We start from the raw sequence: 26,261 nt of genomic DNA on the forward strand, positions 1-26,261 counted from the left end.
GCAGTTTACATTTAATGTACGACAGGTTTTGTTTTAGACTGATGCGTTTATATTGTGATGTCAGCTCTAGACAGTGTCATAAATAGTGGCAGCATAACCCTAAATATACATGTCTTTATATTCCTATTTCCTCATTTATTTTGATTGAATGCTGTTACATTGATTGATTAAAAGTAAACAAGATTGCACTTTGGTGGGAAATGCCATGATAAATGCCAGTTCACAAATATAAGTAATGTACTTGGAAGTAAGCAAAATGAGGTTCAGATACACGTATCTGTCAAATTTTGGAAAGTATTCGCCAATAAGTGACTTAGCAGTTTAACTGCAAGGCATTGGTTGCAATACAGTTGTTTCATGACAGCTTTTCTTCATGTTTTCCATGTTCCATCATCCCCACAGATGACATCATCCCCAACTGTAGATGTTTTCAGATATCTACATGAGAACCTGAAACTTGTCATTATAAACAAATCAATCTGATAAATATCCTCGGAAAAGGTGAAACATGTTTCACCGAATTAAGAAAGACAAGGAGAAGGACAAGGAGAAGGAAGTAGGAAAGAAGGAAAAGAAAGACAAGAAAGATAAAAAAGAGCGTATGTCCCAGGCAGAGTTAAAAAGCCTAGAAGAGATGAGCATACGCAGAGGCCTCTTCCACCTTAACAGAGGGAGTTCCAAGAAGGACTCGAGGAGCAAGTTGGAGATCTCTAACCCGATTCTAATTAAGGTGGCTAGCAACACGGAGCTGTCCCTGGCACACCTGGAGACAGAGCGCCATCACAATACTTTGGAGCAGGATGTAGGGCAAACCAGTGCAAGTACCTCTGCTGAAGTTGTGACGAGAAATGAACTGGAAAAACATCGCAGCTCTGTAAAGGAGAGAGCAGCAAAGTTTGGGGAATTAGCAACACCAAATTCATTGGTGGTCCAGAAGCAAGTACTTTTTCCTCAAAAGAGCACAAATGCTCCACAGCTCTCTGATCAAAACAGGACTACATTTTACAAAAAGTCCTTTCCCAACCTAAAAGGCCCTGTCATAGTTCCCATTCCCGAGTTGGTTGAGAAGACCTTCCCTGGTGCACAGTTAGAGTTGCCGATGCTTGTTGCTCCACCTGTCCCAGAGCCAAGAGAACTTGAAATACAGCGACGCAACACTGGCGATTTTGGATTTTCTTTGAGAAGAACCACCATGCTAGAGAGGCAACCTGATGGCGGAGTGTGCCGGCGTGTCGTACATTTTGCCGAACCGGGGGCCGGGACCAAGGACCGGGCTTTGGGTCTTGTGCCAGGAGACAGACTAGTAGAAATCAATGGAATCAATGTGGAGAGTAAAAACAGAGATGAAATTGTGGAGATGATCCGTCAGTCTGGAGAGTCAGTTTGGCTAAAGGTTCAGCCGATTTTGGAGCTGAGTGAGTTGAACCGCAGCTGGCTGAGATCAACTCAAGGTCCGCACAAAGAAGTCATTGATGTGAGTACTACTGTGGAATCATGCTTGGTTCACTTTGTGTAAATATAAATTCAACATTACAAATCATTCAACTTTTTTTCCTGTGCTTTATCATGAATTCCATACCTCCATTTCAGTTGTTTTTTTTTCTTTGTTTCTGATTTTATATTAGCATAATGCAAATTTCTATGACATTCTGAAGATTTATGCAAATATTTGGTGATATATTTCAAGAACATGTGATGCATATAAGTTCATTTAAAGTTCTTAATTGCTTAAAATTCCCCTCAAGAAACAGCCCTTGTCATCACCTTTTTCTTTCTTCTTAAGTCTGTTGTTTTGCACTCATACCGCGTGGATTAAAGATGTCTAGATTATGGGTGGGACTGTAATGACACTGGTGATGTGCCAGAGTGTATTGAAGAGTTTGTGTGTGTGTGTGTGTGTTTTGAAAGAGAGAATGTGTTCTGGTGTACATATAATCCCCCTCCCACCCCCAGTCCTTTGAGACCAAACAATGGGACGCTGAAAGAAACAACGGCCCAAACGCCACCACAGCTCATGGCCATATGGTCCCGTAAGACTTGGCTGGCAACCCATTCAGTTCTTTTTTCCAGCGTAATCACCGGCAGCAAGTAGAGGACCATCAAGTTAAACTCTTCATTAGCCGACACAACAAACCCCTGAATTTGATCCTGTTGTTGTGCGGCTTTGTAGTAGTATCGTTTATAGATCAGGATTGTCATGACCAGACAGGATACTATTATTTGAGTTACAGTAACATTGGGAGTTGTTTAGCTACTCTGTAAGAAGTATACGTCCATTGCACACTTTTGCTTGTAAGTAAATATCATGAAATTTATTTTTAACCAACTGAGCAACCTTATTTTAAATAAACTTGAGCATTATTTTATATATCATCCTAATGTCTGACATAAAGAGAAAAGCATTTTCATCAACGTTTCCAAGGAATACAGTAAATTCCTTCTTACAGCATCAGTTAGTTTCATTGTTGAGGTCTGATTAGTTTGTAAACACAATTGTACAAGAAAAAAGGTAATAAAAGAAAAAAAAAGGAAAAGAATAAGCCCACTAATTTGTAGGATTTGTGCATTCCTTTGGAATGCCTCAGATGAAACGTGGGAATAATGTGCACAGCTTGTTCTCCTGTCCTGCTTTGTCCCACATTCAAACAGTCTTGATGATCATTCTGAGACAGGGAATTTAAAAAAAAAAAAAAAAAAAAAGCAGAAATTGTGCTTGTGAGGCTGACCTAGAACCAACGGCACTATTTATAGGTGGTTATAATAAGATCTGGGTTCTTGATGGAGAGTTCTGCAACACTTTCTGATGCCACTGGTGATACATGAACATGTAGAATTTATTTTTGTATAATTTTGGGAATGTGCTGCTTCATTGTCATGTGTTTATGACTATGTTGTTCCTCCCTTTATATCTCTGTGATGGCTAAAGAAATTAAGGCAAGGTAAAAGTTTCCAGGTGAGGACTGACTTTATGGGGTAACCCTGTCATTGTTGTGAAGTTGCCAAGCAACCAGTGTGGAACTGCGGTGAGACTACGATAATAATAAGCCTGTTACTGAACAAAAAGTGTTCAGGATTGCTATCAGCCAAACACCTGCTCTCTGGTTGTCTGCTGTCTGTGCGTGTGTGTCTTTTTTCCCCCCTACTTCATTATTGTATGGTTTCTGATTACAGCATCAGCAGCTTTCAGCTGCATAATATGCCCCTCACCTTTTAATGCAAATTTGTCTGCTTGTCATAAAAAAAGGAATCTCCTCACAAATCTAAATCTGACTAGCGCTAAATAAATCCTGTATTATCTGAAAGCTTTGCATATTTGCTATTCAGTTATGGTCAATGGTTGATCCCGTCTAAAGAAGGAGAAAGAACTTCTGCAGCAAAATTAAATAATTTCATGCATGCGTGGTTGAGCATTTGAAGCTTTTGTCCAGTGGGTGACAGCTACGTTTTTAACAAAACGCAAGTGCAACCGTTGGCTTCGGTCCCTTCAGTTTTATTTTCAAAGCACTCTGTAGCTTTCCTGTGTCACTTGAAACTTTCCATCCTGGATATCAAGTTTCCCTCACTTAAACTTTAAAAGAAGAAATTGACTATCCTTATTTATCATATATTTATAAGAGTGTGCGGTGCTACAGACATTTTTTGGGTCATATTAGTTATTTTATCTTTTGTTAGGATTTCTTTATTGGTTTTAACGGGAAATTACTCAAAGATTTAAAAGAAAATAAATCCAGTCTGGGTAAAGACAAAGTGAGTATTAATAAGTGTAAAGTCATTTAAACAAGATTTATGTAGAGTCCATACCGTACATTTATGTAGTTGCACAGGGTAGCCTTGCTGTATAGTGCAGGTTTGTGAAAACCTTTCATTTGTAATGTTGGGAGGGTTTTCTCATGATGGCCAGCTGTTTCAGTTGCTAGAAGCACCTTTAATCTGCACACATTTACAGTCTTTGTGAAGTTTAAACATTGTTCTATTATTCAGAAATGAACAAACTGTGCAACTTTCTGTCCAAATGCTTGTTAAAAGCACATCGTCTGCATTAGAAGTATAGGAAGATGCTGCAATAACAGTGAGTACACATGGGTAAGAGGTGCAGTTTCTTTGTAGAAAGCCATCTTGCTTTTAATAGATGCTTTTCTTAAGAGGTTATTTCCTCTCCACCTTCCACCTTTGTCATCAGTGTGACCATTCTGGTTGCACTTTGACAGCATAGGGTGGATACTGGCATTCACGGGTGTGTCGCTCACGTCATGTCTGCTGTGCTGTAAGATATTTTGCCTTAAGTCCAAACCCTCAGCTTGTCAGCAAGCATTAGTTATTTGTCATGAAGTACTTATATTGGTTTTATGAAAAAATGTATTAAGATGAGGAATGCATGCTACCAGCACTTATAATATGGAATCAGAATTCCTGTTTACTGTTTGTTTTGTTGAGAAATGTCTTTTGACTGCTATGTTGACTGCTGCTCTTATGGAAGTGCAAGTGAGATCACACTTAAATATAATTCAGCTATTTACTCAAACGCCGGATTTTTTTATTTTTGTTTTTGTTAATTAGTAATTCATTCTATGGTCCTGGCCTGTTGAGGTCTCACAACAGTGCATGCGTCGTACCATTGTAAAAAAGCATAATTGCCTTTATTGTCCATACCTGAGAAGGTACAGATAAACAGACATGCGTGCAGAGGCTTGCACCAGGTCACCACTGTCTTGTTGCAGGAAATCAGTGTGTAGGCCCGTGCTTTTAGACTTTATCCCATAGAGATTAACCCTACAGTCTTTGTATTGGAATAAAATCCATACTTTGGCAAACTCTGGTGTCACTTTTCATTGTATGTTTAGCTCCACGCACTGCAGAGCAGAATTCATAGTATGGAAGGATTTAACTAGGTCAGAATCAGCTGTTCTATAGTATATAGAATATTTAATCTTTAGGCTGCACTAAGTGTGTGTAGACAAACAGTGGAGACGTAGCTGTGTCCCAGTAACAGACTCCAGGGATTAACAGTCTGGGCTAGACAGCCCAGCAAGGCTTTATGTTTGACTTGATCTCACTGAGTGTTAGCATGTGAGCTCTTGAGCTTTATATCTGAAATTATGCTGCAAGTTTTCCAGGAAGCTTCCGTTTTTGTTAAGTAAATATAATTTTACAACAAAAAGTAATGCAAAATTCTCAGATGCTTTTGCTTTTGCTGATACTGGATGACCTAGCTAAAATACACAGCTGCTGTCATTTGATTGGTGCTTTGATAACCGTTGCTGTTTTTGAGTTTGTGTAATGGAAAACTATGTGCATGATTGGATTGTGCCTCCAAGTTAAGCAAATTTCTGCATTTCTGTGTTATTTTTGAGTGACTGCTTTCCACTGAATTGAGAGCTGAACGCCTACCTCCAGCTACATTACCCCAGCGGTTTTCATTTTGAACCAACTGGTTTTACAACATTACGGCTTCAGAAAATAACTTCCTCAGATTGTCAGGACTTGACAGTTTGAAATGTTTAATACCTAGATGCGCATTTATACATTTGATATGTTTTTGCCGACAGTGTTGTTTTTAAGCACCTATATTAAGATTATAATGAAGTAAAACAATCTTGAATGCTGGTCAGAAGTGTGCCAGTTCAAAGCTCACTGTGAGGAAATCAGTTCATTGGCTTGTAGCTCCCTCTTGTGGTGTGAAATGCAAAATGACAAATATGATTCTCTTCAATATTTGAAGATATTGTGTGGCCTTAGATAAACGATATGCATTTGAGTAAAGTTTTATTTTAGTGTATATATCTTGACATGTGAATTAGTTGATTGTAGGCTTAAGCTGCCATTTGACTTGGCAGTTGTTGTTGCTTTGGGTAATCTTTCAGTGTATTTTTTGTTTCCTTTAAATGAAAAATGGTCATTATATTGCTTGATGGATATATGACAGCTGGTTTATCACCTGATGAATAAGACTTTGTTTTTGAACTCACTGTCACCAGGAGAAGAACGTGGCATGGAGACGTGGCAGAGGCAATGGATGTAGTTGTACAGATTCTATTAATAGCCCCTCTGTATTTCAGCAGCTGTCCCTCTTCCATCCCCCAGCCCAATTCCTCTCACATTACCCCCCCCCCCCCCCCCCCCCCCCCCCCCCCTCCCTTCCCCAACCCCTCCCTGGAGGTTGCCCTCCCTCTCAGGGGTATGAGTGTCTGTGCTCCTAGCAGACTTAGGTCTTGCCCTACCTTAGGTCTGACTGCACTGCTCCAGTGGCTGAGTGAAGATTGGAAGGTTAACCAGGCCCAGAGAGGAGGTAATGGGCTTGAGCCTCTGGTTGACTGTGTGGCGAATGGTGTGATCGGCCCAGGGTGTACATGCTCTGCTTAGCAGTTCCATTAGGGCTCTGATGGCGTCTCAGAATGGCCTCCTTTGCTGCTCAAACTATTTATAGGGGTGGACGCTGATGAAAGCAGGGCCAGAGATGGTGAAATAGTTGCTGTGTAGCTCATTCTTGCTGTGGTACTGCTGAATTTTAGTGTAGATATTGAAAAGCTGTGACAGAAGTAGTACAGATTTTTGCAAGTTGCTGTGTTCTGTGGTGATTTAATGTTGTTCTGTGTTTTGTTGAAGTAACAACTCAGTTTTGCATATAACTGAGCAAATGTAGATTTTTTTTTTTTTGTCTCATGCTCTTCTAGTTTAGTTGTTACCAAAGCAAATCTTTCATTTAATCTTGTTCTTCATGTGTTCTGTCCTCAGCGCTTCATTTTCCTTTGCCCTGTTGGTGTATGACCTGTTGTGGGCAGAAAACAAGCTCTCACTGCTCACCCTTTCATTTCCATTCTTCATCGCTCAGCACAATCCATCCTCTCCTCTTCGACTGCCTCTCGTTTTTCTTCCATCATTCCATACATTTATTCTCCACGTCATCAAGCTTAAATCCATGACTTCTGGCCTGAAACCATGGCGTATAAATCACGCTTTTCCTTCTGGGAACAAAAGGGAAGTGATGTCTGGTTCTGAGTTTCATTTCTGCATTGTGTTGCTTATCATTTTTTTTTTTTTTTTATACAAAGTGAGTTATTGCAAATCAAGAGGAGCTTTGGTCTGACTGTGAGGTTTGATTTTTTTTTTTTTATGTTGCTCTCTCTTCTGTAGGTTAAAGTTGACAACAAGCCAGATGTAAGTGTTTTTTCAGCTGCATGTGTTTGGACAGTTAATCAAATGATGTGAACTGTTTTTGTGTGCTGAAAGGGAGACTGAAATATTTTGTTGATGCTTCCAAAGATGGAGTCAGTTATCTTAAAGTGGTTGAGATATCAGCTTTTGAGTACTTGAATAGGTGGTGGCAAATACGGCTCACAGGGCTGAAGAAGGTGTTATTCTTTGGACAGTTTGTCTCAGTGTGTGTTTATTGTTCACTTTGTCCTTTTACAACAAATAGAATCTAAAAATAGTCTGTCAGATACCTATTGACACAGACTGATATTGGAGTGGAATTGGACTTTAAAGTGTGTAGAGATCTTTTCTCATTTCATTAATGCAGTCTGTATTTTTATTTAATTGCTAAGTTGAAATGGTCCAGGTTTAAGACATGTACAAAGAACATTTCTTAAACCCACATTTGCATGCTGTCAGTGCTTTGTTGTAGTGTACTCTCACATGGCATGGAACTCAGCAATGGGATCGGATATGAATATGCATTTAAAATGTCAAAAATTAGTTTGTTCTTAAGCTTCAAAGTTAAAATGGACTTGAACTTTTAACATTGCATCGCTTTAGTAAGGGTATAAGATTTTAAAAATCAATTTTTGGAAAAAAAAAAAAAAGTTCTTGAAAGGTATTCATTCAAAATCTGCTGTTAAACTTTTTGATAGCGTGTATGTGACAAACATGAGAATAATTGACATTAGCTTGTTTCGTTTGTATCCAGCCTGATAATAGTCAGCCGCAGGCAGTCACTAAACCTGTGCTAGACACAGCAAGTGGTCCACAATCGACTGCATCATCAGCTGAGGAGTCCAATAGTACCGCTGCCATGGGAGGCCCAGACACTCCAGGGGAGGAAGGGAGCGCTACTGGTAAAAAGGTGGTGAAAGTTGTGAGGAGAGTTGTTAAGCGAGTGGTTCCTGCTGGGACAGACCAAAATCAGGCCACAGCTTCGACATCTGCTGCAGACTCGATTCTGATGAAAGGTAAAGCTGCCGATGAGGACAATGATGATATATCCATGGGCCTGACTAGTCTAATGGGCAGAAGCAGAATCAAGGTGCACCGGCCTCGCATCCGCACACAGGATCGCAAAGTAGACACGAATGATGAGGTGAAGCAAAAGGAGGAGGAAGGGAAGGCGGAAAACAAGGCTGAAATGCCTCCTGTGGAAAAAACAGAAGAGTCAAGAAATGGGCCAACTTCTATAACTTCTACAGCTCCAAACCACATGCCAGCAAAGTATAACCCCCTTACCCCTCCAGTTGGGTTCATCCCTCCACCCAAACCCAACCCATTGGCTCCTCCAGTTGGGTTCATCCCTCCACCCAAACCCAACCCATTGGCTCCTCCAGCTGGGTTCATCCCTCCATCCAAAGCCGACCCTCTGGCTCCTCCAGCTGGGTTCATCGCTCCATCCAAAGTCGACCCTCTGGCTCCTCCAGCTGGGTTCATCCCTCCATCCAAAGCCGACCCTCTGGCTCCTCCAGCTGGGTTCATCGCTCCATCCAAAGCCGACCCTCTGGCTCCTCCAGCTGGGTTCATCGTTCCATCCAAAGTCGACCCTCTGGCTCCTCCAGCTGGGTTCATCCCTCCATCCAAACCGGATCCTTTGGCCCAACCTGCTGGTTTCATCCCTAATCCCAAACAGAATCCAATGACACCTCCACCTGGTTTTATCCCTGCCAAAAAATCTAGCCCTGTTCCCCCAAAGCAGAATCCCTTGACAAGACCTCCAGGATTTATCCCTGTCACAAAGACAGATCCACTAGCTCCTCCTACAGGATTCATCCCAAAGCCTCGTCCACTTGCTGTAAAGAAACCAGAGGTACAGAGTAAAAAAAAAAAAAGTGCATGTGTCTCCCTTCCCTTCTCCATGGAGCATGCCTTCTAATAAAAACCCAAATCACTACTCATATACATGTAGTACTGTCTAACTTCCAACTTGATCAAATCTCTTTAAATATCTCTTTGTTCCAGCACTATAATATAGTTACATCTAATCCTTATTAACACAATTAAATACATTTTCCTCAAGAACAAATGGATCTTTACTTCCAATGAAAAGCGTTTTTTATTAACACCTCACTGAGAAAGTGAAAAGGGGCAGGGTGCATGTGCGATGATTGGGCTTCATCAGTGGGAATAAGTGTGTGCTCATTGCCTGGAGCCTGGTAGTATGGTCAGTAGAAACTATCTAAGCACTGAGGTGTGACTCATTACTGTCATTTTCTTTAAGAAAACTTGAAGCTTGGCTGTGGACTACTGAGGCAAGGGCCTTAAGGACTTTTTGGTTTTTTTTTTTAGGAACAAAACTCATGTTCAGGCCTTATAATTACCACTCAAGCTGAAGCAGTTAGTGGCATTTGTCTGTTTGATATTCATTCCTAGAACAAGAAAGCGCTCAGTTTGTCTTATGTCACCCTTGGAGCTGATTCACACAGATAGTTTACATTGAGGTAATCTTCTAAATAATAAGTATGTATGCATAAGGACATACAAATCTTAACGTTTCTGTAGATGTTTGTGATTTTATGCATTTTTTTAAATGCATTTTGGTTTCTTGACCATGGAAGCAGGGATTTGATTTTGGAGATATGTAGCTGGCATTTTAATTACAAATTTCATTTTTACTTTTTAATTCATAACTAATGTGTATGATGTTAAATGCTGTATGGAGATATTTAGTTTCTAGATACGAAGGCAAGGAAAGGTATGGCTTGTTTTTTTTTTTGTTTTTTTTCTTTTGTCTTTCAAGTTCTTAAATCCTAAAATTCTGCTAGATGGCTGGCTCCCCCAAGGTCTATCATATACACTGTCAACAGATTCTCAGTGACGGTAGTGTGTAACTCTGTAGGATAAATCTACAGGTGCTTTCCAGTAATTTATATGCTATCCAGCACTTTCAGAAATTTCAGAAATCCAGTCTTTATTTTGAAACCGTATGCAGTAAATGAAGAATTCTTTGTAATAAGGAAAAGATAGTTAACCAAAAATTTTCTAACCAATTAGATAGTTTAATTTGACAGTAATGTCCAATCAGGAGCAGCTAAACATTAATGAATGACAAGAACGTTATGTTTGTTTGAAATGGAAAAAAAAGAACCTCTATAGCTGTAATAAAGTGAAGAAAATGTTTTTGATGCATGGTGGGCTGAGTTGGTTTGGTAACAATATTTGGTGAATGAGTGAAAGCGGTGGTATAAATAACTGTAAATGGCTAAAAAATTCCTGAAGGAAGAAGTGTTGATCAGATTTATAAAAATAAAATAATACTTTATTCACTACCTCCAGTAAATTAACTTGAAAACAGCATTTGTTTTTAGTGGCTTTAAACGTGGAAAAGATAATATATAGTTAAAAGAAATGAGACATCAGACATGAATGTTACTGTCATCTTCATCACCGTCTGGTCATAATAATTCCATCTCTGTCTGCCATGTTTGTTTGTTTGTTTTTGTGCATATTTACATAAATTATGTAAGGTAAAGGAGACATCTTTTCCCCCTGTGGTGTCCAATGACAAAACCTCTTCTGTTGAATTGCCCCATGTCCACTCTGCACTGAAGGAACAGGTGTGTGTTCATCATCCATCGAATGTACACAGTGTGGGCTTCTCGCATTCAAATCACAAAAGGTTTTTATTAAGGAAAATGTCTCTGCCCACTTAGTTTTCAATTTCCCTTAAGTGCACAGTCATAGAGGTTAATTTTGGTTCATTGATCTCAAAATCCATGTTATCCAACCATAGGCTCCAGGGTTGATCCCCTCTGAAGAAGACTACAGGCGTGTGAGGAAGATCTTCTCTCTAGATGCAAATAATGTAAATGATATCTGCCTCAGGTTTTTCGGCAAGCATGGGCCATGCTTTACCCTGTGACCAGCTTGAGTCAATTGCTTGCTTACTTTTCTAGTTGGAAATGTGTTTAAAAATCATCTCAAGTGTATTTAATTATAGGAATCTCCTGCATTATTGGCCACCCAGTGTCAAACCTGAAGTTTAGCCTGAAACTTGTTTTTGTTTTAGAAGAGAAATCAGCATGAATGCTTTTTCTAATGAGTTTTGGCTGAACATCCTTGGCTCATTCCTTCTTTGCATATATTTTGTTGTCTAATTACTGTATGTTTGTAGCACCTCCACTAAGGGGACTGCAGTATGATGATGTACTCTGGTATTATTTGATTATTTTGTGCAGTTATCAGCTGTTTCTAGGTCTGCAGCCCTTCTGTTTAGACTTTGTCTCTGCTCCAAAGTGCTCTTGTTGTAACTCATGCCTCTGTCTTTGCATTTCTGTGGGTCATTGGATCCTGACCTACTGCTGTCCTTTATGCTGTTTGCATGACTAGAGTGCCAGAGGCCACAAATGCTCTCAGGTACATCCTGCACCACTGTGGACTCCCTTGGCTTTAGAGTGCTGCAATCTAAGCATGCTCTCCTTTACTGACTCCTCTCTGACCTTCTTTGTCTGTGGCTGTCTACTTGTGTTTGACCCCACACTGCTTTTTGGGTTCAACTGGGGGCCAGGAATGTCCTTATGTGAAATGAACCAATGGTTGCAAAAGTTCGGCCAGTCAGGGGTTCTTGACCAAGTTTTAGAAAGCCTTAGCTAGGTTAATATTTGCCGTGCTGCACTGAATATTGATTGTATCCTACACCTGTATGAAAGCACTTTGCTTTTAAGTCTTACACTGACATATACAGTCCATATATAGATTTTATGTGGCAGTAAATAGTTTTTAAACATTGTTGCACTTAAACTTTTTTGTATGATGAAGTGTGTGTCTGTGAAGTAAAGTTCTCTGAGATGGGACTGCATGCGTATAGGTTTTTAAATGTACAGTATCTTGTTGCAATATTACATTTATGCAGTTGCTTTATCTTCTTTCTAACACTATAATGAATTACTTTTTTTTTTTTTTAGTTTTACTTTAACTTGTAGAATCTAGTCTGAAATTTATAACTTGCAGTTTTTAGGTGTTGTTATAAGGATGACTCTTGACATAATAAATCATTTTGGTCCCCTCAGACACTGATATAGTAACTCCATGTTCCTTCTAATATCTGCTCAATAATGGTATGCTGAATTTCTTGAGTGAGTGATTCATTCTTGTAAAGTTGTATGGCTTTCCAATGCACTGCTGGGTTACTGACACACTGTTGCAGTGTTATCTAATGTTTTCTTCTCATTAACAATATTTGTACCTTTTTCTCTAGTAAATGCAGAAATATTTAAATTGTCTATTTGAACACACAGCAATGATTGATTATCAGGTCTTGTTTTAAACCACTCAACATGCTGATTGTGATCCCCTCCTTCTCCAGTCCAAGCTTGTTGAGGACCCAGTGGCTATCCTTCAGGCAGCACACTTGGCTGCAGCTAAGGTTTGAGCATGGTCATGGCTGGTTGTTTATTCTGACTGCACCCCCTTAACCTTCAGAACGAGAACTATTGTGGTGTGAGTGTGTAACAAACTAGTAACTGTGGTAGTAGTTAGTATGGTAGTCTTATCTCCTACAATTCCACCCTGCAGAAATGAACTAGCTTATTTTAGGTGAGAAAAAAACACTTAAATTGAGAAGCAATTCAGACAATAATCAAGTGAAGTAATCTGCCAGTGCAGTCAAAGAAAATTAGACTTGGTAAGATTTCCTATAATGAGAAACCACATATAGACTTTAGACAAATGAGAAATATCTTAAGACAAATTGTGAAACATTCATATGAAGTGAAAAGCCCTCAAAACCAGCATGTCAGCGCTTCTTTTAGTGTTGTTTTTTTTCTCACTTTTAGAGAAATTATCATTAAAAAAAGATTTTTTTTTCTTAGTTTGATTATTTCTGTAAATAGCCTTTAAAAAAGTCTGGAAATATGTGTGTCATGGGAGTTATGGAAAAACGATTTTGGAACTGAAATTGGGAGTAATAGATACAATATGATCTAAAACAGTGTCTCAGTGAGATCTTTTAACTTAATAGGCATGTTAAATAATCTATTTTAAGACTCAGTTAAGACATATATTCTAAAAACAAGATGTATAATCTTGTACATTCTGCTCTTGCCAAGTAAATGAGTGTCAAAACAAGACTTTTTGACTGATAAAAAGATGATAAGACTTGGTCGAATAGGCAGTTTTTGTAGTGTAGGAATGACCCCGTAGCTTTGCCTCTTGGAGTTTTTCTACTACCCTACTCAGTCCGGATTCATTGGTTGGAACTTTCATTAAATTACTTTTTGCTTTTAGATAATCTAGATACATTTTCTATAATTTGACCAGACATCCCTTATGGATCAGCTGCACTGGCATGAAACATTATGTTTTGATTTCATGGGAACTTTAGTATGTCCCTCCAAACAAAAATGCTCATTGTGGAAACTTGATTGCATTTTTTTTTTTTTTTTTTAAATTTAAATTGTGTTTTTCTGCATGAATCTCTCTGGACACTTGGCTTGCTTTGGTTTGATTGGACAGTATGTTTGTTTTTTTTCCCCCTATTAGTGACAACAGACATTCTTTCTGCATGATGTACTGGTCTGTGATGAGAAGAAGCTTTTTGTCACTTTGCCAGTGATGACTTTATTGTAAATCTATTAAATGCATCCAGAGTGAGTTCAGTAAACACTGAGAGTGCTTTAAAGGAGCATCAAAAAGGGAATCATGTAAAGCTTAGTTATTTCTCAGAGGGCTGCTGGTGTAATTGATATAAGTCAGGTGAAATATAAAAACAAACCTGTCTTTTAAAGAGTACCGATAGTTTCGCACAGTTAAAAGCCCTCCGCCCTTTTCAGGAATAACTGCTCTTAGTGAATTTTAGTTGCTGAATCCTTTTTTTTATATTTTGATTTTTAAAGCTATTCTTTTTCTGATTGTTTACCTTTTCTAACAGGGAAAGACTGAGGAGGAGATAAGAGCAGAGAAAGCCTGGTATAACACAGAAAAAGTATGGCTCGTCCACAAAGATGGATTTTCCTTGGGTTAGTATAACTTCTGTGTCTATCATCAGTCAGAAGACATAATAAAAAATCTACTTTCCCTCCTGCCAGTGCCTGGATATTCTATTTATTTATTTATCTAATCTTAAAGCATACTGTACAAAAGAAAAAAAAAAAAACTTTTACAAGTGTTTATGTTGGAGGTTAACTCTCAAACGGACTGCTTACTTAAGGCAACATGCATATAGATGAAGCATGCCTTCCACTCTGAATGAATGAAGGTTTAAATAAATTTCAGACATTATTAAAAGAGATACGCCTGACCCATGTTATCAGGCATGTAAGGTAAAATGAAGCTTTTGTAAATTAATTTCATGCTTTGTGGTGATGCAGCAACTCTCCTGAAGACAGAGACAGGCAGTCTGCCAGAGGGGAAGGTGAAAATCCGCCTGGAGAGTGATGGATCTTTATTGGATGTGGACGAAGATGATGTAGAGAAGGTATTTAATCATCAAATCAACTCTGAATCTCATGCATTATGTATGACAGCAGGTGAGTATGTGACCCTCCTCTGCCTTTGAACTCCAGGCAAACCCTCCGTTGTTTGACCGAGTGGAGGACCTGGCCTCTCTGCAGTATTTGAATGAGTCGAGCGTGATGCATTCCCTGCGGCAGCGCTACGGCAGTAACCTGGTGCACACCCACGCTGGTACCAACATGGTGGTCATTAACCCAATTAGTGCCCCATCCATGTATTCTGAAAAGGTAGGCAGCAGCTTGTACATAGAATAAGTATTTCTCATGGATTGGCTTATATAAGCATGCAGGTAGAGTGAACATTTGTTTACAACGTGAGCGTTTTGATCTCCTCTCCTTCACTGTCCCTTTGCTTCCTTTACAGGTGATGCAAATGTTCAAGGGTTGCAAGAGAGAGGACACTGCCCCTCACATTTATAGCATGGCACAGGCTGCATATCGAAACCTCCTGACCACTCGTCAGGATCAGTCAATAGTCTTGCTTGGCAAGAGTGGGAGTGGCAAGACCACCAACTGTCAACATATAATCCAGTATCTGTTTACAATTGCTGGGAGCACCAATAAAACCTTTTCCTGTAGGTTGAAAAACAAAATTGCACTTAATAAATAATGTTTTTCCTCCATTAATTTCTCTAATCGCAGTATCTTACTTTGGTCTCTTGTAGCAGAGAAATGGCAGGCGGTCTATTCAGTTTTGGAGGCTTTTGGGAATGCCTCCACCTGTATGAATGGGAATGCAAGCCGCTTCTCCCACATCGTTTCCCTGGACTTTGACCAGGCAGGACTGGTGACGTCGGCTTCTATTCAGGTACAGATGAACACATATTGTAACTGTAGTTGCAAAATTTACAGAGGCTTTGAAGTGCAAAACAAAACAAGACAAAACAAATAAAACCAAAACAGGAAAAGCAAACAGGATTCCAGCCGAGATAAAATATTCATCTATATAAAATAAATAATCGGAGAAGATAAAAGCCTTTTTCATTACATATGACAAATGTATAAGAAAACAAGAGAAATGTATGAAACAGATAAATAGGAACAAGCCATTTTATTAAACAGAAAAGAAAAGCAGAAATGAAAAAGCAAAATTCCAAAAGATAAAATGAGAAATCGGTGGGCATATAGTTTTTTTGTCTTCTTGTCACATTTTGTGAAATGTTTTTTTTTCTTGTGCTTTCTGAAATGCAGTTGTATTTTTTTCCTTTATTACTGTGTTTTTCTTTTCCTGCTTCAGGGCCACCATATATAACGTTTTCCTTTTCATATTCCTGTTTTAATCTCAGACAAATTGTGATGAAAGAATTTCACCTTCAAGGCCTTTGATTTGCTTGAGTAAACGAAAAGCAGTTTTTCCGTAGTTTTAACATTTTATTTCAATGTGGCCTCACAGACCATGCTTCTGGAAAAGATGAGGGTGGCAAGACGACCAGAGGGCGAGTCCACTTTTAATGTCTTTTACTACCTGATGGCGGGAGTAGATAGCTCTCTTAGGTCAGCGTTGATTCTTTCTTGCCAATTAAATTCACATTACACTTCTGTTCTACACTAGATTTATTACATAGATACACTGTATGTCATTGTAATGGCCATGCTGCCATAGCATAGACAGTGATGTCTTCTGCCTTGCTGTCTTTGCATACTCAGAACTGAGCTGCACCTCAACCATTTTGCTGACAACAATTCATTTGGAATCATTCCACAGCTTAAGGTAAGTACTGTAAATGTAAGATGGCCTCTTTTTTATATAGCCAAATTAACAAAAACTATGCTTTTTTTTTTAAACTGTTATAAAGTTGAAGTCCTTATAATATAAATCTTCTAGGCAGAGGATAAACAGCGTGCCTCTCAGCAGTTTTCCAAGCTGCAAGCAGCCATGAAGGTCCTGGGCATCAGCAGTGATGAGCAAAAAGCCCTCTGGCTCGTTCTTGGGGCCATCTACCACCTCGGGGCTGCAGGAGCTACCAAAAGTAAGATGTTTTTTATTTTGTTTTTTTTTTTTAAACCTGCAGAATGGTTTCCCAGTTTGCAGCTGCATCATTTATTTTTGTTGATAATGTCATTCATAAAAGGATGCACAGTAGGACAAATCATTGTGGACTTGTATTACTTATAAAATGACAAAAGCTGACATTGTTCGCCCGAATCTTCTTTTCTTTTTTTGAGGCAACACTTTACAGGCTCTGACAGATGTCAAGTCTGCATTATGAAAGCCTCGTCGATGTGATGCAAGACAGATGTAATCCAGTTAACTGAATTATGCATCTGCACTTAAAAAGATGTTGCGCAGTGTACAGGTCGTTACACTGAGCTGCTCTGGTATACAGCTCTTTAAAAAAAAAAAAAAAAAAAATTTGGCCATTAGAGAATAGTTGCTTAAGAACGGAAAGCCCTTGCATATGGAAATCAGATGACATCATTTAACATTTCTTTGATTAGATACATCCGGCTTCTACAAGCTTGCCTGGAGTGGCACATTTTTTAAATTCTTGAACTAAAACTAACCCCTCTATCATATTTACATCACCATTCTCCACCAATGAGCAAAGAGAATACACAAGCTCCTGTTTGTGCAAGAGATACTGAAACTGCGGGCAAACTAAAGTGATTGTTCAGAATCACTGTGACAGCGCTGGAATGCAAACATCTATCTTGTCGTAAGGATGCGTCATAGATGTAATGGGAAACTCTGTGATCATAAATACAATGATTAATTTCTGCCTGAAACTGCTTGCATATAAAACTTTAAAGAAGACAGAGGTCTTCTCTTTGAAGAAATAGCTCTCCCTCACGTTGGCAATTAACTTTAATCTTGAAGTGAGAGATCTGACATCTGGAAAGGCTTAGTTTGTTGCAGGGAAGTGTTTCATATTGTCATCCTTAGTATCAAAGCTCAGATGCTTTAAAAATTGGAATTATCATGCCCAAACAGAAAACAAGTCTGTTTAATACCTTCTTTTAATGTTAATTTCAAGAGAAGTCTTAGTTACTTGTTCTCGTATACTATGTTCTGCTTGTCAATGCAGTGCATCTGTATTGCTAAATATATTTGGAGTACCAGAATGATAAACAATGGAGAAACCTCAAGGAGTGTAGAGCAGTACTGCATTTTGTGGTGTTCGATACATTCCTCCCCTTTTCACTCTGTCTCCACAGTCGTTTATGCAGAATAGCTCGCCAAATTATTGTCAGCGATCCCCTCCAGCTGGCTACCAATCTTTCTGATGGCAGCATAACACCATCTGGGAATAATCTGAAAACATTTCAGCAATGATATTGTCTGTCATTGGGAATACAGACTCTAAACAGCATCATTATGATCTGCAAATTAGTGGGTAACTTTTGAACTTGGTACTCTTTTCTTCTTGTTAAACATAGTAAATCTTCTGACTAAGCAGTGTATAGTCATGTGGGAGTAATAGACCAAGGGTTAACACATTTCTGACAGTTTGATGTTTTCTACATGAGATTGTTACAGTTATTCATAAAAGAACTCCGAACCATTAAAAAGACACATTTGCAGCCTTGGCTGAGTTTGGCTCTCACATACAATATTTAATAGTGAATTAAAAGATAGTAGCTGGTCATGACGATTTGTTGTTTGACACAAGAGGGCAGCAATGGTCTCTGAACCCTCCCACAACAAATTAAAGGGGGCCTCTAAAATTGAGTCCTCTGTACTCTCTTGTATCTTATACATTAATGTATAATTAATGTATAATTAATATAAATATATATAATTAATAAGAACTGATGATGAATTTCAAAATCAATTTAATCACTGCTTGTTTGAATCAGTCGTAACATCCATGCAAAACCAGTTGATAATTAAGTGTTGTGGGGGATTTAAATAGTCATAGCAGTCAAAATGTCTTTCCAACAATCCTGCCTATCATTATGAGGCGTTTTAAGGATTTCTGCAGCGCTGACAAAATTGAAACAGCCAACCACTCTCTTTGTTAAATCCTTTTTTTTCTCCCTTGAATCTTAAAAGATACCAAGTCATGGCAGATTAAAACTGAAGTTTTCATAGTTCCATCTATCTTCTACTAAATCAAAAAGAGCTTTGTGTTTTCCAGAAGAAGTTTTCAGGGTGATCATTTCATAATGTTAATAGTGTTGCCTTTAGTCTCGTGGAGGTATTTTCAGTGTAATACAATTTTTTCCCATTGTGGTTATGGCCCACTAATAGTTAAAAGTAATGTGTGTAAATTTTGATTATTAAGCTTTTCATAAATCAGCTGCACCCATATCAGCTGACTAAATACACGCCCAGACACAATTGTCAAAATGTAAGTGGAAATTGTTGGCAAAGGGTCTAATGGACGTTTTTATGCACGTATCTCAGCTGGCAGGAAACAATTTGCACGTCATGAGTGGGCCCAGAAGGCAGCCTACCTGCTGGGCTGCACACTGGAAGAGCTTTCCTCCTCCATCTTCAAGCATCAGGCCAAGGGCACCCTGCCCAGAACCAGCACCATCCGCCAGGCTTCTGACGAAAATGGCACAGCAGATGCAGGTACTCTACCAACCACATTTACCAGTATTCTTTTTTTTTTTTTTCTTCTCCTCCAAGCCCCCCCCCACCTTGCTTTTTTTTCCTCCCCCCCCTTTTGTCACTCTCACGCTGTTTCCTCACACACCTGCACATGGATATGTGTCTGCTCATCACCTCAGGGAAATTGCATGCACGAGAGAAAGTAAAGCTTATCTTAGTAATGAATACTCCAGCTTTACAATGGCTATTGACAGATGAGTGCACACACACTGTCGGGACAAGCAATTTTGGATCCCTTCTTCATTCATTGTCCTTGAAATCATAATTGCCTCACATTGATTTTTCACATGTGCAGGTCCTCTGACTTCCATCAGGGCTGCAACAGATTTTGAAGGGCATGAGGATACAGTTAAAAGTGTATCACAGCAGGGATAGACAGGAATGACCTCGGCCTCACCTTCCCTGTATCTCCACTCACACATAAACCCGCTGTCCGATATGTGTGTGCATGCTTTAAAACGTCCTCCCACCTTGACAGAAACTCACTATTCTCTGTGATAGTGGAATGAATGAAGTGAGCTTAACAAGTGGCAGTTGCCAATTGGCACAGAGTTGGCACTGTTTGCTAACTCTGTTCAGGATAGCAGCCTGGATGGAGCCAATGAGAACCAATGTGTTTCTCACACACACACACACACACACACACACACACACACACACACACACACACACACACACACACACACACACACACACACACACACACTGCATTCACACTTCCTCAGCTATCTCATCACACTCAACTTTACCCACCAGCCCCCCAGCACAACACAGCCTTCAGCATCCCTCCTCCAATCCCACCCCACAACAACTCCGTCACTGTCACACTCCCCATCCACAACTCTACAAGCTCCCACCTTTCACACAACATTCACCCAAACCCATGATTGTGACACAGCTGGTGAGACTCCACTTGCACAAGGTTACTGGACCAAATGGGATTAATCCCAGAATCCTCTAGTCTTGTGCTTCCCAGCTTTCTGTCTGCCTGCATCATATCTTAATGCAGGAGAGGGTACCGTTCCCTAAAAAAGCTTTCCCATATGGCCCCTGAGACATCAGACCAGTTGCTCTGATTTCACACATTGTGAAGGTGTTGGAGAGCCTGGTCCTGGCACATCTGAGGCCACAGCTGGAATCCATGCAGTTTACGAATCAGCTACATATTGTGCAGCATCCTCACTCACATCTGGATGGAAGTGAAGGCAGTGTGAGATTCATGTTGTTTGATTTTTCCGGTGCCTTCACTTCCATCCAGCCGTCTTTACTGAGTGGGAAGCTGCTACGGGGCGTTGTTACCACGTCCACCGTCTCCCGGATCACTGACCATCTTACAGACAGACCTCAGTTTGTTCGGCTGGGAAACATCCTGTTTGATGTGGTGGTCAGTGACACATGAGCACCTTAGGGGACGGTCCTGTCACCATTCCTGTATACCCTGTACAGATCTGATTTTAAATACATCCCATGTACCAGCTGCAGAAATACTCTGTAGTTGGATTTATCAGAGATGGACAGGAGGAAGAATAGAGAGAGCTTGTGAGCAACTTTGTGAACTGGAGTGGCAGGAAGCACCTCCTTCTGAAAGTGAGCAAAACAGAGAAGATTAGGCTTTAGGAGGAAGAAACCTGCTTAATACCCCACTAGAATACTGTGTGAGGAGGTTGAGTTTGGGAGCAGCTGCAAATACTTGGATGTGCACTTGTACAGCAAGGAAGCTCAGATCCCTTGACACTCTGGGGACGCCGGCATCATCGGCGATGCCAGGGACCATGTTGTGTTTAATCGAGCATAGCTGTCGAACCATAAAAGATAGAAACTTACTTTCCCCCCCCCTCTTAATCGGGAGACTCCGGGCTTTCAGACGGTAGTTCCGGCATCACTGTAGCCCATTCAAAAGTGATACAGTGTTGTGTCAAAATAGGTGTTCCAATCAGAGCCTTTGTCTTTGGCGCATGACACGTGTTTGTCCAATCAGAGCCGATGATGCCTCAGGAAACTCCTCCAAACAGTGTCAATCACTGTGCATCGGTGTCATTAGCAGTCGGATAGCTGCCTTCTAAAGGACGATAAATTATGAAAACAACAGCTTTTACAGATGTATAGCTTGGTAACAGATACAATGTGTGCAGCTGACAGTGATTTCGGAAAGCTGCGGTGCTTCAGTCCCCTTCAGTACCTTTAGTCATGCTTTGAAATTATAATACTCTTTATTTCAAGCAAAGGAGCCTCATTTACATAGCAGTTTATGATATTTCAATTAAACCCCCCCCCCCCCCCCCCCCCCAAAAAAAAAAACAAAAAACCAAGGCATAGGACATTATGGGGCATTGAAAGGTGGTGTTTATTAGCATTTAAACAAAAAAAAAAAGTCAGCTTTATTTCTCTAAAATACCCTTGGTCCCCAGAGGGTTAAATGCATGCAACCAACTGCTGGAGATGTTCTGTGGTGGCCATTGCTGTCATGTATTCTGTAGTGTGCTTGAGGAGCAGCATCAGCTCCAGGGATGCCAGCAGGATCGATAAACTGATCCACCGGAAGACCAGTAGACAGAACCCAGAGACATTCGGAGACCAGAAGTCTCTGAACAAATAGGTCACCATCATGGACAACTCATCCCATGCGTTACTGTAAACTAAAGGGGCAGCGGTGCTGTTACGACCCAGTGGTCTAGGGGTAAGAGCCGCAACATAAAACAAATGTGCCAGACTGAAAGTAAGTTTTGGGAAATTTTATTATCCCATAAAGAGAAAAAAAAACAATACAGGCATGAGAAGGCAAGTGGTGCCGCTTACAAATACAAAACAGAACTATTTCAAAAAGCACAAAGACAATCAAGTACCATTAACTACCCAAGTCACACCAAACAATCCAAACAGCAAAACAAATGGCTAAGCCCAAAGGCTACACAAAAGCCAACAATACTGCAGACTAGGCCGTAAAGGCTCTTCAAAACTAACCACCAAAAAAGGACCAGTCTTAGAGAGGGCAATCTGTAGCCACCACACAGCTGCCACTGAATGAAGAACTTGGCGCCCTTTTATCTTGGATCGGAGAGGTGTCGAATCCTCATTGGAGCCGAGGTCAGTCACTCAGAGATGCCGACGTGATGTGGAGGAACCAATCCCAGCCAGGGGGAGGCCAGATGATGGTTTCCATGCTGAATGAAATGGGTTGATGGGCAATTGGGGGCAGCTGTAACAGGTGCTCTTTCTCAGGCTGTTGCAGCACTGCTGTTATAAAGAAAGAGGTTCAAGAAATCATTCCTTCTGTTTACAATAACTGTTCAATAACTACCCCGTGTGTGATAGGAGCTCATCATATTGTCTGTTTTTTTTTTGTGTTTTGCTCTGCTCTTTTATTTATTGTATTTACTGAGTTTATTATGTGTTTACATTTTTCTTATATACTATATCTATACATAATTTATGTCTATTTGAGCACCGCTGTAATTTCCTTTATGGGATTAATAAAGTGTCTGGATGGTCAGACAGACAGACAGACGGACCACTTCCACATCATCTGAGTGCTAAAAGACAGTGCTCTGCAGAGACAATTACAGACCTAGGTTGAATACCTTATGGATATCATATTCTAACGCATGATGCCACTGCACTTAGTTTCAGGAGCAAATGCTGGATCAGTAATTTTTAGTTTGACAGTGCCATTTTTTAATTCGACTAGTACTGGTATTATTTGACAGTTGATATATTTAGAAATGACAGTCAAGTAATTTATTCTTTCTGGCTACAGGATCCAAAGCTACAGCAATGGAGTGCTTAGAGGCCATGGCATCTGGGATTTACTCTGAGCTCTTCACAATTGTCATTTCTTTAATAAACCGGTTAGTATCAAATTTTTTTAAAAACTTTCTATGTGTTTTAAATCATAGCAGCTTGAAATCAGTGCATTTGATTGGTATTTTAGGAGTATGAGGGTCTATTTAGTCACTATGGTTTTGACAGGTTATGTAAGAGAAGTAGGATTATGTTAAGTAAGGCTGAAGTTAATGTTGTACTGGAGAGCGCTAAGGTTAAAGCTCAGGCTTATGCAGTGATGGCAATCAATAAAAGGTGTCTCAAAATATTTCAATACTATTCTTCACATCTATATCATCTATATGGGAATGCTTTTTTTTCCCCTTGTGTCCTTAAGGGCCTTGAAATCCAGCCAGCACTCCTTGTGCTCTCTACTCATTGTGGACACACCAGGCTTTCAAAACCCCAGGCTTGCTAAGCGTGAGTGCGGCACAACCTTTGAAGACCTATGCCACAACTACACTCAGGAACGTCTCCAGAGCCTTTTCTACCAACGTTCCTTTGTTCAGGAATTGGAAAGATACAAAGAGGTAAGGGCATGGAGGATAATGTGCTGCGCATACATACATTCTCACTTTCCTTGTTTCTATCATCCTCCCACCTCTTTTTTTTTTCCCTTTCCCTTTGTCTGCCGCTTTCTCTCAGATATATCAACTCCAATAGTGTACGTGTTCACACATCTGATACGCTATCCGTCCCACCTGTCACAAGCTGTGACAAGTCAAAGTGGTTCATATGTTAGACCTTCTCATTAGCGATGCCAGTCTTCACCTCTTCTGTTGAGATCAAAGTAAAGTTACTCACAGCTGTCTTTTAGAGACACGCCCAGCTGCACAGCCGTGGCGTTGCTCCCTGATGAAGAGACTATTCTTCTTCTGCCCTTCTTTGAGCTCATTCTACCAGGACTGGACCATAATAACAGGGCACAGTCATCCTCAACAATTTATTTAAGGACAAATGAGAGAGATTGTTGACTCGCAATATATCAGTCCATCCCAGCTGTCGCAGCTGTAATCCCAGAGATATTATTCTTAGCTGATAACACCTTGACATTAACCAGAAATCCAGATCATTTTTCCTTTTTAAATAGTGTGAACAAGAATCCTAGGACTTCCCACCTATTTTTCTACCCACGTCCTTTTCCTTAGAGAAAGAGAATTTGAGTGAAATGAAGTATTGCATAAATCGGTGCCGTGTAATTCTCTCCTGTCAGCGCAGTCTGAAAAAAATAAGTAGCTGTGAAGTTGATCCTAAACTAGGTCAAACTCATTTAAAACAGCACACAATGTTAACAATAACGGTGACAGGCAGGTCAGTACTGAGGTATGATTTCTGTTGGAAAGCTGATGAATACTGAAACATTTGGGAGAAGTGCATGTGCTTTCTCTGCTCACGGTCGCTGCAGGGCAGATAACAAGTGTCGTTTAGACTACTTCACACACACACAGTCAACTTAAACATGGCCTCTGTCACGGCTGTGTTACTGACATTTTCAACCACTTTTAGTGCAACCTGCGCTTTCTCACTGTGAGCTGCTTCATGCCCGTTTAGCTCTGCTGAAGGGAATCCAGTGTAATAATTTCCTCTTCATCCCAGAAATGTTATCATCTGCAACAGTAAATGAATCTTTCAGCATTTCCATACACAGTGTAACTGTAGCAAAAGGCATAAATGCCAAATATTTTTGTTGTTACAATATTTGTTACAGCTTTCAGTTTTATTAGAATGACTATGCCATTTTTTTCTATCTTTTGATTTGAGTGTCCCTAATAGTAATCTTTACAATTGTAAGGTCTCCTGGCATTTTTGCTTGGTACAATGGGTATAAAAGGTAATCAGGAATTTGAATTATCTGACTCATAATGAGCTGCAACAAACATGCAACAAATCAACTATTATTAACAATATTGTTTTTTTATTGTTTTATCCACTTAGTCAAGTATATTTATATAACTTGTTCAAAATAAGACAGAAAATATTGGAAACAATGTATGAACATTACCTGCAATCCAGCCTTCAGTCTTACTCTCTTTGTGGAAAGAAGCTTGAACCCAGAGTCATTGACTGAATCTATTTCAAAGGAAAGCAAGTTGCCTCAATGAAATACACTGCATGTTGATAATAACATTCTAAGAGTCAGGGTCATAGAGAGACTATGTGTCAGAAGGTTGGCTCATAGCTGTGTGGAAACAGAATATTGTAAGCAGACTTCTTCTTTCCCGAGACCCTCATTTCAGCAAGAAGGTGCTTGATGCAGTTTTATTTTATTTTTTTCTTGGAGAAGGGGGCTTGTACACGGGACATAAATGTATAAATCTACCCATTAAATGTTGGCGCACAGCCAGAAAAACTGTATCCTATGATATCCTCAGCTTTCTCATGAATATCAGTCTCTTGTTGATTAAACATTCATCAGTGCCAGTGGAAAGGCTTTAACCAACTTAGATGCCATAATCTTCTTTAATCCCTAAACGACTTTCAGAAACTCAGTCTTAAAAAAATGGTTTAAACAAAACACATTTGTTCATTAATTCCATTTTTTATTTGCACTCTTGAAAAAAAAAACAAAAAACAAAAAACAACCTCCATATTGCATATGGAAAATGATATATTTAACAAGTTCAACATGATAACGCTGTGTTAATGATTTCCATTCTTTTTTTCTATCTTTTTCCAGGAGAACATTGAGCTGTCCTTCGATGATACTGAGTCTGGCACTTCTCTGTCCGTGTCCGTGGTGGACCAGACCTCAAGCCAAACACTAGTAAGTAAAGTTTATCATTTTCTGCTTTTTCTTCCAATTTTTGTCGTTGCTTATTCTGTATTTTTAATCCGTTTTCCTGCGTGGATAAATCTGGTATTGGTATAAAGGGCTGCTCAACATCTGGAAAATTTGTCATATTTTGTAATATCAGTGTGTTTTTAATTTTGAAGACACCATCATAATACGGCAAAGAAATTTTGACTGTAAAACAAGCACAGATGCATTTATTTATTCTAATTTTATTGCCATTTTCCAACATTAACAGCCAATTATAGCACAGAAAATTGTGCACTTGAGCAAATCACATGTTCCACATTTGAGGGAGTAACAGTCAGCGTGTAGGAATACTTAATATACGGTACTGAAAATCTCAGTTTAGACAGCCATAGGAATGCATGTGCAGACACAATGTATACACATTACAATACATAACTCTTTGCACAAATAATTGATACACACATATATGGGA

At 39.6% G+C, this 26,261-nt stretch overlaps 1 protein-coding gene across 1 annotated transcript in view; it reads left to right on the forward strand.

The window, feature by feature from the left end:
• Nucleotides 1-6,178: 6,178 nt before the first annotated feature.
• LOC306761311 (unconventional myosin-XVIIIa-like) overlaps nt 6,179-26,261 on the forward strand; it is a 61,221-nt gene continuing 41,138 nt past the window's right edge. The window contains exons 1-20 of the mRNA XM_079247436.1: nt 6,179-6,286; nt 6,733-6,973; nt 7,130-7,155; nt 7,907-9,010; nt 10,668-10,757; nt 10,934-11,005; nt 11,530-11,556; nt 12,506-12,565; nt 14,069-14,156; nt 14,508-14,614; nt 14,703-14,879; nt 15,016-15,226; nt 15,317-15,459; nt 16,045-16,145; nt 16,299-16,362; nt 16,477-16,621; nt 19,000-19,170; nt 22,964-23,054; nt 23,366-23,558; nt 25,706-25,792. Of these exons, the coding sequence (XP_079103562.1) occupies nt 6,937-6,973; nt 7,130-7,155; nt 7,907-9,010; nt 10,668-10,757; nt 10,934-11,005; nt 11,530-11,556; nt 12,506-12,565; nt 14,069-14,156; nt 14,508-14,614; nt 14,703-14,879; nt 15,016-15,226; nt 15,317-15,459; nt 16,045-16,145; nt 16,299-16,362; nt 16,477-16,621; nt 19,000-19,170; nt 22,964-23,054; nt 23,366-23,558; nt 25,706-25,792 (2,994 nt within the window). The 5' untranslated portion in view covers nt 6,179-6,286; nt 6,733-6,936. The remainder of the gene's footprint in view (nt 6,287-6,732; nt 6,974-7,129; nt 7,156-7,906; nt 9,011-10,667; nt 10,758-10,933; nt 11,006-11,529; nt 11,557-12,505; nt 12,566-14,068; nt 14,157-14,507; nt 14,615-14,702; nt 14,880-15,015; nt 15,227-15,316; nt 15,460-16,044; nt 16,146-16,298; nt 16,363-16,476; nt 16,622-18,999; nt 19,171-22,963; nt 23,055-23,365; nt 23,559-25,705; nt 25,793-26,261) is intronic.

This window comes from Telmatherina bonti (genome assembly GCF_933228915.1).
Source record: "Telmatherina bonti genome assembly, chromosome: 10".
NCBI classification, from domain to species: domain Eukaryota; kingdom Metazoa; phylum Chordata; class Actinopteri; order Atheriniformes; family Telmatherinidae; genus Telmatherina; species Telmatherina bonti.